The following is a 15166-nucleotide window of genomic DNA, read 5'->3' on the forward strand; positions in this document are numbered from 1 at the left end:
GCTGCGGGGGGGTCCACGAGGTCCCCCTCTCTCGAAGGCCTCACTCTCCTCCGCCTGCAGCCACACGCCAGGCCACCGGAGGCGGCACTCAGGGTGGACGAGCCGACACTGGTGGTTCCGAGGCCAGTGCTGCCGCCATCTGGGGGCAACCCCCCAGCTGGGGAGCAGTGGTGGTGCGGCCCGGCCTGGGGGGCTCCAGAGGAGACAGGAGGCCCCCCGCTTGCACCTGTGCTGCCCGCCAAGGCCCTGGGGGCCTCTCAGGTGCAGCCTCCGGGGCCGTTTCGCTGGGACCTCCCGAAGGCCTGCAGCTCTGGGTCCAAGCCTCGCTCCGCCCCACCCACCTCCGGCTGAGCAAGCTCCCCTGGGGTGCAGCTGACAGTTCTGGCCGGGCCTGGGTCCAGTGCTCCAAGGTGTCCCACGGGCACATGGGCCACTTCGGGGGCCTCTCAGTCCTTGCCAAGGAGCCTGGGGCCCTGAAACTCTGGAGGGCTCTAGCTGCAGGGGCCGGATTCGGCTAGAGTCTAAGACCCTCTTCTGCCTGCAGGAGCAGATGGACACATGGGGGCCACTGGAGTGCCTGTGAGCTGGGGCAGGGCAGGGCAGAGTGGCGGGAGGGGTGTCCAGCGGGGTGTCCCTCGAATGGAACCGAGACAGGGCCCGGGACCCGCCTGGCAGCACCTGGGGCCTGGCAGAAGCCCCACGAGCCACAGGCCAGCACTCCTCTGCGCGAAGCAGCTTCTCCCTCCCAGGCGAGGACTGGAGCCAAGACTCCCCTCCAGGCAAGAAGGGGGGCGGGGGCGCCTGTGTGAGGGAGGCGTCTGCCTGGCAGCCACCTCTTTCTGTCTTCTGTCCTGAGCCGGGCATCCTGGTGGGTCTAAAGGACGTACCAAAGGCAATGCCTGGGCCTGCAGGGTACAGGCAGATGGGCGTCTGGAGGGGGTGGGTGGCCTTGGCCCAGATCAGATCGGTGAGGGCTCACAGCGTGCCACCCCCACCAGCCTAAGACCCTGGAGTAGGCAGGTGGGGCCCAGGGGGAGGTGAGCTCAGCTAGCACACGAGCCGCCAACAGTCAGGGTCCAGGCTACGGCTCCGAATGCCACCTTTACTGCTGGACGGCGGTAGTGCCAGGTGGGGGGCATCAGGGAACTTGTGGGGGGGCGGGGGAGGAAAGCAGCTCGGCCAGACTCTGGCCGCAGCCCACGGGCACCGTCCTAGGGAGGGCACAGGACGGCCTGCAGGTCCTTGGGCAGGGAGCCGATGGCCGTGTCGATGTACAGCCGTGCCCGCTTCAGGGTCGCCTCCTTCACGGGCAGCTGGTGGCCCTGTGCCCGAACCTACAGGGACAGCGGGGCTCAGGGGCAGGCAGCCTGCACGGCCGGCTGGCCGAGGGCGGGCAGGGCCGCGCAGCGTCTCACCAGCCTCTCCCGAAGTTTCAGGATCAGATCCACGACCTCCACCTCGGACTTGTCCTTCATCCAGAGCTCGATGTTCTGCGCGGACGATGGGCTGTCTGTCTCCAAGGCCCCCAACTCTGGCAGCGGCCTCCCCGCCAAGCCCCCTCCCCCAGCACCCCCTCACCGCCTCACAGATGGCCTCGAGGTGAAGGGCCTCAAGCTTCTGGGCCATCTCCCTGCGCCGCTGCCGATACCACCCGTCAAAATGGGGGGACTTGAAAAACCGCCTGTCGGGGCAGGGGGGCGGCGGCTGTGGGCTCCCGTGGGCTGACAGGTGGGTGCGCGCGCCCACCGGCCGCGGGAGCCCACAGCCGCCGACGGGCCGCCCACCTGTAAAGGCCCAGCCAGTCGCCCTTGAGGACACAGGTGAGCTGGGGCCCCGATCGCTCCAGGCTGTGCAGGAAGTCATCCTGGCGGAAGGGGCGGATCTGGGGAGGAGTCTGCAACAGCAGCGAGTGAGCCAGTGCTGGAGGACCAGCCTCACAGGGGCACACCTGGGCCGCTTAGGAGTCTCCCCGGGGCACTTCCCAGGCACACCCCTGGCCCTGACTGAGAACCCTCAGCCCCCCTGGGACCACACCTTCCAGGGCACGATGCCCTTCTGCAGCGGCATGAGGCTGGCCATGTAGTGCTCCTGGGGGCGGGAGGGCAGTGAGTCTGGGCCACAGCCCGCCCCTGTCCCCCATCCCCCGTCCCCCGCCCCGTGCTGGCCTCACCAGAGGGATGATGAAGCTCTGAGTGAGCTCCAAGAGGTGCCGCCTCAGCACCGCCGTCTGCACATCTGACGGTCGCTTCTTCTGCAGGCCCTGGGGGTCGCCAGGGCTGAGCCGAAGCGCCAGGCCTGGGTCCCCCTCCCACGGGGAGCACCCCACCCCCAGCGGTACCTTCAGCAGCCGTCTGAACAGGGCCTTGTCTCGGTGGAGGTGGGCCGTGTATGCGGTGTAGAGGCCTGGGGAGGGCAGAGGGCCACGTGCTCTGCTCTGGGGGTGGGGGCACCCCCTCTGGCTGTGCCAGCCCCACTGCCCGCCCCTGCCCGCCCCCAAGGCCTGTCTCTGGGTCCCGGGAGGAGAAGAGGAACACGGACCTGGCTTCGTGTCCAGGGTCTTCAGCCTCGAGGGCTTCTTCAGTTTGACCTGCTTGGGAAGGTCCCCTACGAGACACACCCCACGGCCGGGCCTCAGGGCCTCAGCTCTGTCTCTGCAGGCTCAGAGCCCACCAGGCCCCACGCACGTCCCCAGGGGCCCTGGGTGGAGGCTGGGACAGCCTCACCTGACGTCTTGGGCTCCCCAACTCGGAGAATGTGGGGCCAGTGCTGAAGTGTTTTGATAAAGAAAGGGTTTGTGACTCCCAGGACCACGTTTGGTCTAGAGAGAGAGAGAGAGAAAGAGGGAGGGAAGGAGGCAAGGTTGGGGGGCGGGGGGCGGGGGGCGGGGGGGGGCACCGAGGACAGCACTTACGGGGCCTGCGTGCGCGTGGTGAACTCCTTGAACTCGCTGTCATGGATGGTGAAGTAGGGGCGGTAATCGCAGCAGAACTTGAGGGGCTGCAGGCAGCTGCGGAGGTGGGGGCCCTCGGGGCAGTGAGCACGCGGGGCCAGCCCTGGGCCCCTGCCCCCCGCGCGGCCGCCCAGCCCACCTGGTCAGCGCCAGGACCATTTCTGAGGACACGGCGGGCGAGGGCGCCAGGACCAGCAGGGGCTCCCCGAGGAGCATCAGCTCCCACAGCAGCTGCACGTGGGCCAGCACAGGCCGGAAGCACCTGGAGGGGGCGGGGGGCCGGCGGGGGTGTTGGCCAGGCGAGGGGCTCCCCAGCCCCAACCACCTGCCGCCACAGGTCCGGGCGGGCCCTGCTCCGAGTGGACGCCGGACTCACACCAGAGGGAAACGGTGGAGTCATGGGAACCTGCTGAGGGCGCATCCAGGCCGCCCCTGAGGCCCCCAGGCTTGAGGCCAGCATCCCTGGCTCCCGCTGGGTGCGGCGGGTCTCCAAAGGTGGGGTCCCCCGCCAACCCCCTAGGGAGCACGGCCTCCCCCCACGGCACCTCCTAGCACCATCGCTGCCGGCCCTGCGCAGCCTGCCCATGGGGCTCGGATCCTCCAGGTGCAGACCCTGGGCACCTAGCTCCTTGTCTGCTCGAGTCTCCCTCTCAGAACTGGCCGGGGGGCCAGCTCCTGACCGGCAGTGCCCCTGGCAGCCCCGCCCAGATGGGCCTGAACCTCCGGGGCCCACTCACCGTCTGCGGGGGCGGGGGGGGGGGGTGTGCAGGGCTCACCTGAACAGGTCCAGCTCGTGGACACTGGGGAGGACCACCGGGGCTGGCAGCAGGGTCTGCGAGGGGTGAGGAGCCAGGCTGAGGCTGAGGCTGCTGCCCCAGAGCACCAAGTGGCCCGCGCCCCCCTCAGAGGGGTTCTCGGGCTGCATCCCTACCCACAGGTCTCCCCTTGCCCAGCGCCCAGGAGTGGGCAAGGCCACCCCGCCCCCGACTGGGTCATGGGCTTTGTCTGTGCTGTGGCCGGCCCCAGGACCCCAGCAGGGGAGCTGGGAGGCCCGGCCCGGGGCAGCATTGCAGCAGGGGGGCGTGGGGGGGGGCCCACCTCGTGGCCGCTGGGCTCCGGAGGCCCGGGCTCAGGCGTGTCCGCTCTCGATGGGATGTGCACCTGTGGACCGAGGGGCAGCTGCGGCGGGAGGGCCACAGGCACAGGGGCCCCCGTGCCGGCTGCCAGCCCCCACCTGGAGGACGACTCCCATGACGGGCAGGCTCAGGGTCCGCCCCGGTGCGGGGGCCGGCCACTGGTCGATCTCGTTGCAGACTGTGGACACAGGCGGCTGGCGTCAGAGGCCGGGCCTGGAGGAAGCTGCCCAGCAGAGCCACCGGGAGCCACAGCCAGGTGGACTCAGCGGCCCCGCCCCACCTGCTGGCCGCTCACCTGCTTCCAGGCAGGGCGCCAGCTTGTCGAAGAACTCGGGGGCCACCAGGCCCAGCAGCGCCTGGAACAGCCGGACGAAGGGCAGGCGGGACAGCAGCACCAGCGACTGCAGGGACCCCGGGGCCGGTGAGACGCCGCCCCAGCCTGTGGGGACCCCGCAGGGGCCCTGGGGCCCGGCTCTCCAGGGCTGCCGGGGCAGGGCGTCCCACCGGCTTTCTAGGATGGCTGTCTCAGGAACAGCCTGACGAGGGACTTCAGGTCACTAGAAGACCACCACCACAGCAGAGCGAGCTGGAGCCCAGGCCTTTGGGAAAGGCATGCGGCCAAGATTCTGGGAGGGTCTCCCCGGGATTCAAGCGCCTTCTGCTCTGGTTCCTGAGCTCAAGACTGAAGTCATCGAGACGGTGATGAGGCGCCCCACCCACATCCCAGTTCGGGGAGGGGCAGGGAGCCTGGGCCGGACAAAGCTGCGGGCCGGGCAGGGCGAGGCAGGGCCTCCACAGAGCCCACACCCCGGCCTGGGTGGTGGTGGGCTCAGCCCGGCACCAAGTGCCCGGGGCTGCAGAGGAGGGTGTGCTCCTGGAGGCTCCGGACCCCAAGGCCGTCAGTCCCTTCTGACGGCGGCTGCCCCCAGCTCCCAGAGGAGCCACCCCGGGGCTCACCTTCTGGAAGTAGCCCCGCTTCACGGAGCTGTCCTTCACCTGCCTGAAGTACACGTAGCCAAAGTAGTGTGCAGGCTCCCTCTGGAAGGAGGGGTGTCAGCCAGGCCGCACCCCCGCCCACGCTCCCTGCGGCCCCCGTGGACCCCCGCCCAGGCCGCGGCACGCTCTCCCCAGCCCCCAGCTGGCCTGTGAACCTCGGCTCTGGGAACCTGGGAACCTCTCCAGGGACATCTCTGCAGACCCGGGCAGCGGTTTGGGGCTCGGGAGGCCTGCAGGCCTGCACCGTGAGCCCTGCCCTGGTGTACAGGACCAGCTCCAGGGACACCTGCAGAGCCTCAGAAGGGCTGGCCAGCCCCCCCTTGAGGCCGGGGGCCAGGCTCAGTCTGCGGCAGTTGGAGACCCTGCCGACTGGGGGGTGGGCCAGGCGGCCTGAAGGGGCAGCTCCCGGCCTGATCCTGGCCCGTGGTGGAGGGGAGGGGGTAGCCGCTCACCTGAAGTGACGCGGGGGCCCCACTGTCGCCGCGCTTCTCACCCGCGTGCCCGGGGCGCCTCTGCCCTCCACACTGACGGATACGAAAGCTGAACTGTGTGTCCCCAAGGCAGCCTGGGGAAGAGAAGACCCGTCACGCTGGGTCCAGCTGGAGTCTCTCCTGCCAGCCCCTGGGGGATCAGAGGGGGGAGGCCAGGGCCCCTGCATCTCCCCACAGAGGCCCCTGTGCCGACTCCTGTACCTCGGGGTTTAACCTCAGCACACAGACACGCTCACAGACAGCCCCGCAGCGTGGGCACCGAGGAACCCCACTGGGGGGTGGCAGGACCTCCGTGTGGCCTGGCTGAGCCTGCCTGGGACGGAAAACAGGCTGGCCGCACACGCGAGCCCCTGGGAGGGGCTGAGGCCAGGACCCGGTGGCCCCTCTGCTGGGGTGAAGACCAGACCCCGCGGGTCCCTCTGCCCAGACTCCTCTTTCCACAGGAGCCAGGGAGCCTGGCGGCCACGCAGGACTCAGAATATCTCCCCAGAGGAAGCGGGGCCGGGGCTCCAGGCGGTGCGGGCCAGGCCGGTCCCAGAGCGACGCCCAGGGCAGGGCAGGGAGAGGTGGCGGGGTGGCCTACCTGAGTGGGAGTCGGGAAAGGACAGGTAGCAGATGCTGCTTTTCTGAAACACAGAAACCCGGTGAGGGTCTGCTCTCCAGGCGAGCTCTGCTCCCGAGAGGGCTGGGACCCACCTCCTTGTCCGTGAGCTGGAAGTCGCTGGGGTACACCAGCTGCGGGGGACACAGACCGCTTGGTGGCACAGGCTGGGCTGGCTCGGCGCTGGGCTGCACCCCCTCCACCCCTTCTGACTCCCTGCTGACCCGGCCCCTCTCTGGGGCTCCACCCCCGCCCCCCCAGCGCCCCAGCCCCTGCAGCACGGGACCACTCCCGTTTCTTGGCCAGCACACCCTGACCGAGCTCAACTCCCTGCCCACATCCTCACCCTCACGGCCACTTGCTCAGACTGGCCTCTCCGTCTCCATGGACCAACCGCCCATCCCCGAGACGCCCCCTCACTTGGAGGGGGGCAGGCCCTGCTGGCCTCCGTGTCTGCCCCGCCCACCCAGAGGGGCTTGGCTGCACCCTTCCCTCCCCGCCTGCTGGCGCAGGTAGCCAGCCTCCTCGTTCCAGCTTCACTAGGTGGTGCCTGACGCTGACACCCTTGCCTCTGAGCATCTTCACTCCAACCCCCACTAGTGAGGGGTCCAGGAACTTCCAGCCTGCTCCCGGTTTGGAGCACGACCTGTGGGGTACCCAAGCCCCAGAAGTGTCCAGGGAGCACGACCAGCTGGCCAGGCTATATCTGGGAGACAGGCCACGCTCGAGGGGAGCCAAGCAGGTTGAGGCTTGCCTGTCCGGCCGGCAGCCCTGTGCTCAGGCAGCGGGTCTGAATGGATCTCCTTGCGGGACGAGAGAAACGGCAGGCAGCCCCCAGAGTGCAGCTGGACCTTGGACATCGCCACTGCCCTAGCCTGTGCTCAGAGCAGCAGGCTGGCTCCAGTGGCTGCCTGCAGTGGGCCAGGAGCCGAGGGGGCCGGTGTGCGTGGCCCCCTTCTCACTCACTCTGTGCCAAACTCCCAGGCAGAGGAGGACTTGGGTTTTGGCTGAAACTAGGCTTCTTCTGGGCTGTGCCCTGAAGCCCAGATGGTGAGTGCTGGGCCCTGGGACTCCCACTGACACAACCATATAGCTTCTGTCTCTGTTTGCTCTGGGCCTATTGTCTCCTCTGCAGCCACTGAGTGTCCAGAGGCCCGGGACTATGTCCCGGGCACTTTTGCCTCGGAGCCCCGGCAGGGGGTAGACCCTGACCAGATACCGTACAGGCATGTCTCGTTTTATTACACTTTGCTTTATTGCGCTTCTGGATGTCATGACTATTTTACAAATTAAGGGTTTAGCAATTCTACGGGTGCCATTTTCTCACATCACACTTCTGTGTCATCCACATAACTTCCACAATATCTCAAAACTTTTTCATCACTGTATTTGTTTCATTGACTGTGATCTATGTGTTTGATATTACTGTTGCAAAAAGATGACTTACTGAAGGCTCAGATGGTAGCATTTTTCAGCAGGAAAGCATTTTGAAATAAAGGAACATACGTTGTTTTTTAGATACAGTGCCATTTCTTGCACTCTCATTATACAAGTCCAGCGTAGGAGAGGTAGTGTTAGTCGCTCAGTCGTGTCTGACTCTGCGACCCCACGGACTGCAGCCCGCCAGGCTCCTCTGTCCGTGGGATTCTCCAGGCAGGGATACTGGAATGGATTGCCATTCCCTTCTCCAGGGGATGTTCCCAACCCAGGGAAAGAACCCGGGTCTCCTGCATTGCAGGTGGATTCTTTACTGTCTGAGCCACCAGGGAAGCTGCTGCTGCTGCTGCTGCTGCTAAGTTGCTTCAGTCGTGTCCAACTCTGTGCGACCCCATAGACGGCAGCCCAACAGGCTCTCCCGTCCCTGGGATTCTCCAGGCAAGAACACTGGAGTGGGTTGCCATTTCCTTCTCCAGTGCATGAAAGTGAAAAGTGAAAATGAAGTCGCTCAGTCGTGTCACCAGGAAGCTAGTGTAGCCATAACTTTTATATGTGCTGGGAAGCCAGGAAATCTGTGTGACTGGCTTTACTACAATGGCCTGGAACTGAACCCCCAACAACTCAGGGGCTTATATATATGGAGAGTGTGAAAACATGTCTCTAAAGGACAGTGGAACAGGTGGGTCACGTAGAAACCACGAGATGTCAGCTAAGGTGGCAGCAAGAAGGAGGGGCAGAGAGGAGGGAGGCTGCTGCTGCGGCTGCTGCTTTAGTGAGTGAGTCGCGACCGACTCTGTGACCCCACCGACTGCAGCCCGCCAGGCTCCTCTGTCCATGGGATTTCCCAGGCAGGGACACTGGAGTGGGCTGCCATTTCCTTCTTCAGGGGCTCTTTCCAACCCAGGGATGGAACCTGCATCTCCTGCTTGGCAGGCAGATTCTTTACCACTGAACCTCCTGGGAAGAGGTGGGAGGGGAGTTGGCCAAACACTGTTTGTGGGGCAGGCCCACAGAGGTGCCTGGGGACAGCACCCAGAGAGGCAGGGGCCGAAGGGCCACGCGGGCCGGGCCCCTGCATGCCTGTTGAGAAGGGCAGAGGAAAGGCAGGTTCCTGCCGGCCGGGGCAGGATACACCAGGCTCTCAGGGCTGGGGTCAGGGGTCTGAGTCTGGTCTGCAGGCACAGGAGTCTCGCAGCGTCTGAGCAGGCTTGCAGCCCTGCCCAGGGCTCCGCGTTCAGAGTTTAGGAGCTGGGAGCAGAGGCCAGAGGGAAGGCCACGCTTGAGCGAGGGGACAAACAGGGCAGACCCACAGCGGTGGGCAAAGGGTATGGAGCCTGTCGCATGGTAAGCCACGTCCCCTGGAGCCACGGGGCCTCATCCTTTCCACCCGAGCCTCAGGGCTCAGGGGCGGTGCTGCCGTAACCCAGGCCTCCTGAGGAAGACAAACACGGCAGCCTCGCCTTGCTGGAGGGGCGCCTCTCGGAAAACGCTTCTGCACGTGCGGTGTGGGCGCTCCAGGCTCCCCGAGCCGAGGCCGCCTCCTCAATCTCTCCTTCCCACCGAGGCTGTGACGCAGGGCGTCAGGGGCACTGACTGAAGCTGGCGTGGGGGTCTTCAAGGCCCGGGGGTCTCTCTAGCTGCCTTCCATTTGGCCAGACATGAAAAGGGATGTAAAAGTATCAAATCATGCCATTCTCCTCACTCAACTTGTTTCTGCAAATATGGTTGTTTTGGTGGGAATATTAATAGCTGTATTAATATACATGGTATCTCTTGTTCTAAAATGGATTAATATGCATTTTTAATTTTTCAGTTGAGAATGTTGATCGATGCGACCCACATAAAAAGCCCCTCGAGCCCTCGGCAGTTTCGGAGACTGAAAGAGTCGTGAGACTGTGCGGTGTGGGAGCTGTGGCCAGCCAGGGGACGCGGACACCCGGCAGAGCCAGGACCCCCTGAGCCGTCGCCCGTAGATCACTGCACGGGTTTCATGGCTGGCAGGGCTGCAGAGACGAGCGCTGCCAAGGCCCGAGGCAGCAGAGCTGGGCCCCTGCCCGCCCTCCCCGCATGTCTGACCCCTGCCTGCCTGCAGGCTCCAGAGCAACCACGAGCGTGGGACACGACACACATGCTGCCTGCTCGGGGTGGGGCCTGAGCCACTGACGCTGTGTCTCTAGCACAGGACGTGAACTCCCGGTGGGCAGGCCCCAGGATCGCACCCAGCTCTGGGTCCTCATGTCCAGCACCAGGATCGTGGCGCCTGGCTGGTGGCAGTCAACTGATACTGGATTTATTGAGTGACTGAATGGCTGGCTCCTTGCCTTTGCTTTTGCTGGCTTCTGGGGGGAGGGGTTACTTGAAACAGCCCCCCTCCCAGGTCTGGATGCCTCCTTCTCATCCTCCAAGATCTGGCCAAGCGCTGCTCCTTCCTCTGAGCTGCGTCTGCCCATGGAAGTCTCCGTGACCCACGAGCGCCCGGAGGGCAGTTCCCGGGTCTTCCATCCTGCCCCAGCGCCGAGCACAGTGCCAGAGCCTCTGTGGTGCTCAGCCAGGCCAAGCCCAGAATAAACAGGTAAGTGCAGAGCAGGTGCTCCGTGACTGACTGTGGATTCAGCTGAAATGACCCCTGATCCTCCCCACAATCTCCAGGGCAGAGAAGAAAGACAAGACGCAAACCGGTGAGCACCGGGGGGCTGCCCTACCCGATCCCTGCACAGATGCACTGGCCCCCCAACACCCCAAGAGTTATACAGCCCCAGCAAAGCTCGGAAGCCCAGCACATAGAGCCTTTAACTGCTCTTGCTTGAATGGTTAAGTTCTAGAAAATCATACATAAGAATGCCTTAAGGAAACAGTAGACTCCCTTCCCTCGTGTTTTCATTGGGAACAATTTGGGCACCAGCAGGAAAATGGACTCTGTGATACTGGGCAGATCACCTGACCTCTCTGGTCTCAGGTTCCTGCATCAAGTTAGGCTGGTGCACCATGAGGGGACAGGTGTGGTGAATGGGTCTCCACAGCGAGCCGGGTAGTGTCAGCCCTCTGCCCATTAGGACTTGAGCTTCCCACAGCCTCGTGGAGTTCAGCAAGGGCTTGGAAAACAGCCCTTCACCCTGATGCTGGCTTTCCCATGACGGCTGACCAGGCTCACCTCAGCCAGCTACAGTCACGGGATCCACCACCTCCTGGGTTCTCAGAAAGCTGCCTCAGACAGCGTGCAGGAGCCTCCCTCCTAAGCCTCCCCAGCCCTGGTCAGCTCCACGGTCTGCGTCTGGCCTTCAGGGCACAGAGAAGACCATCCCGCCAGGCCTGCTCCACTACAGAAGGCCTTCCTCCCCGCGTCTGTCACGTTGTCCTCGACAGCCATGTGGGTGGGGGTGGGAAAGAGTCTCTAAGGCAGGGCGGATCCCCTAGGCTGGGTGGGCTGGGTGCAGTCAGTGCACAGAAAGATGACTCCGGGGGCTGGATGTGACCCACCAGGGGTCCGGATCAGGTTCTAAGTGAACAAGGAGGAGCCCAAAGGCTTAAGCAAGAGACCACAGATACTGGACTTGAGATTGACGAATCTGGAGCGGCGCCGCAGGTGGAGCTGTCAGCCTTGCATCCTCCCAGGATGTGGCGTGGAGGGAGGGGAGGAGTCAAGGGTGACCTCTGGGATTCTGGCTGGAGTAACTGAGGGGAGAAGGTGTCATAGTGTGGGAAAGGCCGGGGATTGGGGGGGAGATAGGCTTTTCCTGGGGAGGAATCAAGTGTGCCACTTTGGGGATCAGAAATGCAGGGCTCCCCTCTCCTCCATCCCGATGGGAGGTCTTGGCAACTTCACATTTTCCCCTCTGCTTGGGGGGAGTGTTTCAGGAGGGGACCAGTGCAGGGTTCCAGAAGGGGAAGAACCGGAGGGTATCTCACGGGGAGTGGGATTCCCAGGCCCCTCGGCAACGCCTGAGCCGCATCCGCCTCCAGCGACAGCGCAGGACCCGCCCTCCGCGGCCGCCCCGGCCCCGACCCGCGGCCCCCTCACCTCCAGCGCCTGGCCCAGCTCCAGGTCGAAGGTGACCACGCACACGCACTCCAGCCAGGCCGAGAAGCGTGCCCAGGGCGTCCCCGGGGCCCGCATCCCGGACGACGGCGCGCCGAGGCGGCCGCGAGCCCGCTGCGGCCCGGCGCCGGCCCCGGCCCCCAGGTCCATAGCCCCGGCTACCGGCACCGCCCAGCGTTGCCCGGGAAACGGCCCGAGGCGTTGCCCAGGGAACCGACCAGCGGCAGCCGCCCGGGCGCGTCCGCAACTCGCGGCCGAGCAGTCGAGCGGCCATCGCGGGCCAGAACGGCCCAGGCGCGATCTCGCACGCCCCTGGCGGCTGGAGGAGCGCCGTGCGGCGGAGAGGCGCCAAGACGACCAGCGAGACGCGCCCGCGCGGGCCAGAGCGGCCCGAGGCTGGAGGGACTTCCGGTGGGAGGAGTGATCGGGGAAGCTGAGCCAGGGAGGGGGAGCTGCCCCGGGCGGCGCGGAGTGTCCCCGCCTGGTTGAGCCTGGCGAGCGCCTTTCTCGGCCGGGTTTCGTCGTTACCGACCTCCCACTCTACCGGCTGTCCTGATCTCCCTTAAGTTTTGTCCCCATGGTCGCCTCCTGGTGTGCGGATTTGCAGAGGGTCCGTGTGTGACCTCTGGGGCACTTTTGGTTTCTTTAGCCCGGATAGCTGGTGCTGGGAGACCCCCGCAAGTGCCCTCCTCGCCTCTTGGGCCCACCGCTCTTCCAGATATTTCTGGGCCCCTGTTGGACAAGACCCGTCTGTCCAAACCGAACTCTGTGTATAACGCATAACTCCAGCCAGCAGTGCCGTTTTATTTTCGGCTGCGGTGGGGAAGTGTGGCTGGGGGCAGATGGCAAGCCCCCTCGTCCTCTACGGCATCACCATCCCTTGCCCCTCAAAATGTGGGCCCAGAGTCTCATCCCCCCACCCCCTTCACACGCAGGATCATGGAAGGGCGAGGTTGGCGCTGAGACAATAATTTAACTGACACGCTATATATTTTATTTTTTTTTATTTTTAAGGAAAGCTCCACACTTAGCCTAGGATAGACTAGGTCAGAGTAACAACTCCCAAGTCTTCAGTAGATTTTTCACTGTTCATAGACCGATGGGAGAGTCAGGTGGCTCTTCTTGACTTACCTCTGGAACACATGACCTCTTACGGCACTGGCAGTGGAAAAGAGATTAGTGGAGACCTGCTAGCTATTAATTGCCTTGGCCTACAAGTGATCAGGAAGATCCCCTGGGAGAAGGAAAGGATAACTCACTCCAGCATTCTTGCCTGGGAAATTCTGTGGATAGAGGATCCATGGCAGGCTCGAGTCCATGGGGTTGCAAAAGACTTGGACACAGCTTAAACACTAGACAACAACAAGTGATATAACACCTCTGCCTAGAGTCCATGGGACAAAATGAGTCAGAAAAGGAAATGTGATTAGGGAATCAGAAACTGGTAGTTGCCACACTTCTGGCTTTGAAGACGGAGGAAGGGACCATGAACCAAGGAATTCAGGCAGCCTCCAGAAGCTAGAACCAGGCGAGGGAATGATTCTCCCCTCAAACCTCCAGAAGGAATGCAGCTCTGCTGACACCTTGATTTAAGCCCCATAAGATGCAACTCAGACTTCTGGCTTCCAGAACTGTACGTGTGTATTGTTTAAGCCACTAAATTTGTCTTAATTTGTTGCAACAGCCCTATAGCTTCCCAGCTGGTGCTTGTGGTAAACAAAAAAACCCGATTGCCAACGCAGGAGACATAGGAGACTTGGGTTGATCCCTGGATGGGGAAGATCCCCTGGAGAAGGGCATGGCAACCCACCCCTGTATTTTTGCCTGGAGAATCCTATGGACAGAGGAACGTGGCGGGCGACAATCCATAGAGTCACAAAGCGTCAGACAGGACTGAAGCGACTTACCAGGCACACAGGAAACTGCTACATATAATATGCAGCCTTTCTGTTTGGTTTCTTGCACTTCAGTTCAGTTCAGTCAGTTCAGTCACTCAATCGTGTCCGACTCTTTGCGACCCCATGGACCGCAGCACACCAGGCCTCCCTATCCATTACCAACTCCCGGAGTTTACCCAAACTCATGTCCATTGAGTAGGTGATGCCATCCAACCATCTCATCCTCTGTTGTCCCCTTCTCCTCCTGCCCTCAATCTTTCCCAGGACCAGGGTCTTTTCAAACGAGTCAGCTCTTCACATCATGTGGCCAAAGTATTGGAGTTTCAGCATCAATATCAGTCCTTCCAATGAACAGTTAGAACTGGACACGGAACAACAGACTGGTTCCAAATAGGAAAAGGAGTACGTCAAGGCTGTATATTGTTACCCTGCTTATTTAATGTCTATGCAGAGTACATCATGAGAAACGCTGGACTGGAAGAAACACAAGCTGGAATCAAGATTGCCAGGAGAAATATCAATAACCTCAGATATGCAGATGACACCACCCTTATGGCAGAAAGTGAAGAGGAGCTAAAAAGCCTCTTGATGAAAGTGAAAGAGGAGAGTGAAAAAGTTGGCTTAAAGCTCAACATTCAGAAAAGGAAGATCATGGCATCTACTCCCATCACTTCATGGGAAATAGATGGGGAAACAGTGGAAACAGTGTCAGACTTTATTTTTGGGGGCTCCAAAATCACTGCAGATGGTGACTGCAGCCATGAAATTAAAAGACGCTTACTCCTTGGAAGAAAAGTTATGAGCAACCTAGATAATATATTCGAAAGCAGAGACATTACATTGCCAACTAAGGTCCACCTAGTCAAGGCTATGGTTTTTCCTGTGGTCATGTATGGATGTGAGAGTTGGACTGTGAAGAAGGCTGAGCACCGAAGAGTTGATGCGTTTGAACTGTGGTGTTGGAGAAGACTCTTGAGAGTCCCTTGGACTGCAAGGAGATCCAACCAGTCCATTCTGAAGGAGATCGGCCCTGGGATTTCTTTGGAAGGAATGATGCTAAAGCTGAAGCTCCAGTACTTCGAACACCTCATGTGAAGAGTTGACTCATTGGAAAAGACTCTGATGCTGGGAGGGATTGGGGGCAGGAGAAGAAGGGGACGACCGAGGATGAGATGGCTGGATGGCATCACGGACTCGATGGATGTGAGTCTGAGTGAACTCCGGGAGTTGGTGATGGACAGGGAGGCCTGGCGTGCTGCGATTCATGGGGTCGCAGAAAGTCAGACACGACTGAGTGACTGAACTGAACTGAACTGAACTGAATGAACACCCAGGCTGATCTCCCTTAGGATGGACTGGTTGGATCTCCTTGCAGTCCAGGGGACTCTCAAGAGTCTTCTCCGACACCACAGTTCAAAAGCATCAATTCTTCAACCCTCAGCTTTCTTTATAGTCCAACTCTCACATCCATACCTGACCACTGGAAAAACCATAGCCTTGAATAGATGGACCTTTGTTGGCAATGTCTCTGCTTTTTAATATGCTGTCTAGGTTGGTCATAACTTAGCATAGTATTTCTGAAGTTCATTCATGTTGTTGTGAATATCAGTAATTTGTTCCC

At 62.0% G+C, this 15166-nt stretch overlaps 1 protein-coding gene across 8 annotated transcripts; it reads right to left on the reverse strand.

Moving 5' to 3' along the window:
• Positions 1 to 1002: 1002 nt before the first annotated feature.
• DENND6B (DENN domain containing 6B) lies at positions 1003 to 11740 on the reverse strand. 8 transcript variants are annotated; one of them, XM_068970111.1, is made up of 20 exons: positions 11630 to 11740; positions 6270 to 6308; positions 6157 to 6199; positions 5535 to 5647; positions 5044 to 5124; positions 4382 to 4487; positions 4185 to 4264; positions 4049 to 4111; positions 3727 to 3782; positions 3090 to 3212; positions 2912 to 3007; positions 2724 to 2818; positions 2539 to 2604; positions 2339 to 2403; positions 2171 to 2260; positions 2035 to 2088; positions 1785 to 1894; positions 1579 to 1681; positions 1416 to 1490; positions 1086 to 1334 (listed from the first exon to the last, which is right to left on the reverse strand). In XM_068970111.1, exons 1-20 carry the CDS (start codon positions 11723 to 11725, stop codon positions 1212 to 1214), a joined length of 1677 nt encoding a protein of 558 aa, XP_068826212.1. In that variant the 5' UTR covers positions 11726 to 11740; the 3' UTR covers positions 1086 to 1211. The 8 variants fall into 8 exon arrangements, 7 of the variants coding, with proteins under 7 accessions (XP_068826208.1, XP_068826206.1, XP_068826205.1 ...); XM_068970107.1 differs by having other exon boundaries at positions 1003 to 1334; positions 1416 to 1681; positions 2171 to 2403; XM_068970105.1 differs by having other exon boundaries at positions 1003 to 1334; positions 1416 to 1681; positions 2339 to 2604.
• Between the last annotated feature and the right edge of the window lie 3426 nt (positions 11741 to 15166).

Source organism: Capricornis sumatraensis, chromosome 4, assembly GCF_032405125.1.
Source record: "Capricornis sumatraensis isolate serow.1 chromosome 4, serow.2, whole genome shotgun sequence".
Taxonomy (NCBI): Eukaryota; Metazoa; Chordata; class Mammalia; order Artiodactyla; family Bovidae; genus Capricornis; species Capricornis sumatraensis.

Excerpts from the sequence above, each read along its gene's own strand:
- DENND6B (XM_068970104.1), bottom strand. The coding sequence starts at position 11,725 with ATGCGGGCCCCGGGGACGCCCTGGGCACGCTTCTCGGCCTGGCTGGAG. Across the intron at positions 6,200-6,269 it reads TCCAGCTCACGGACAAGGAG|AAAAGCAGCATCTGCTACCT; the intron begins GTGGGTCCCAGC and ends TCTGTGTTTCAG. Across the intron at positions 1,335-1,415 it reads TGAAACTTCGGGAGAGGCTG|GTTCGGGCACAGGGCCACCA; the intron begins GTGAGACGCTGC and ends CTGTCCCTGTAG.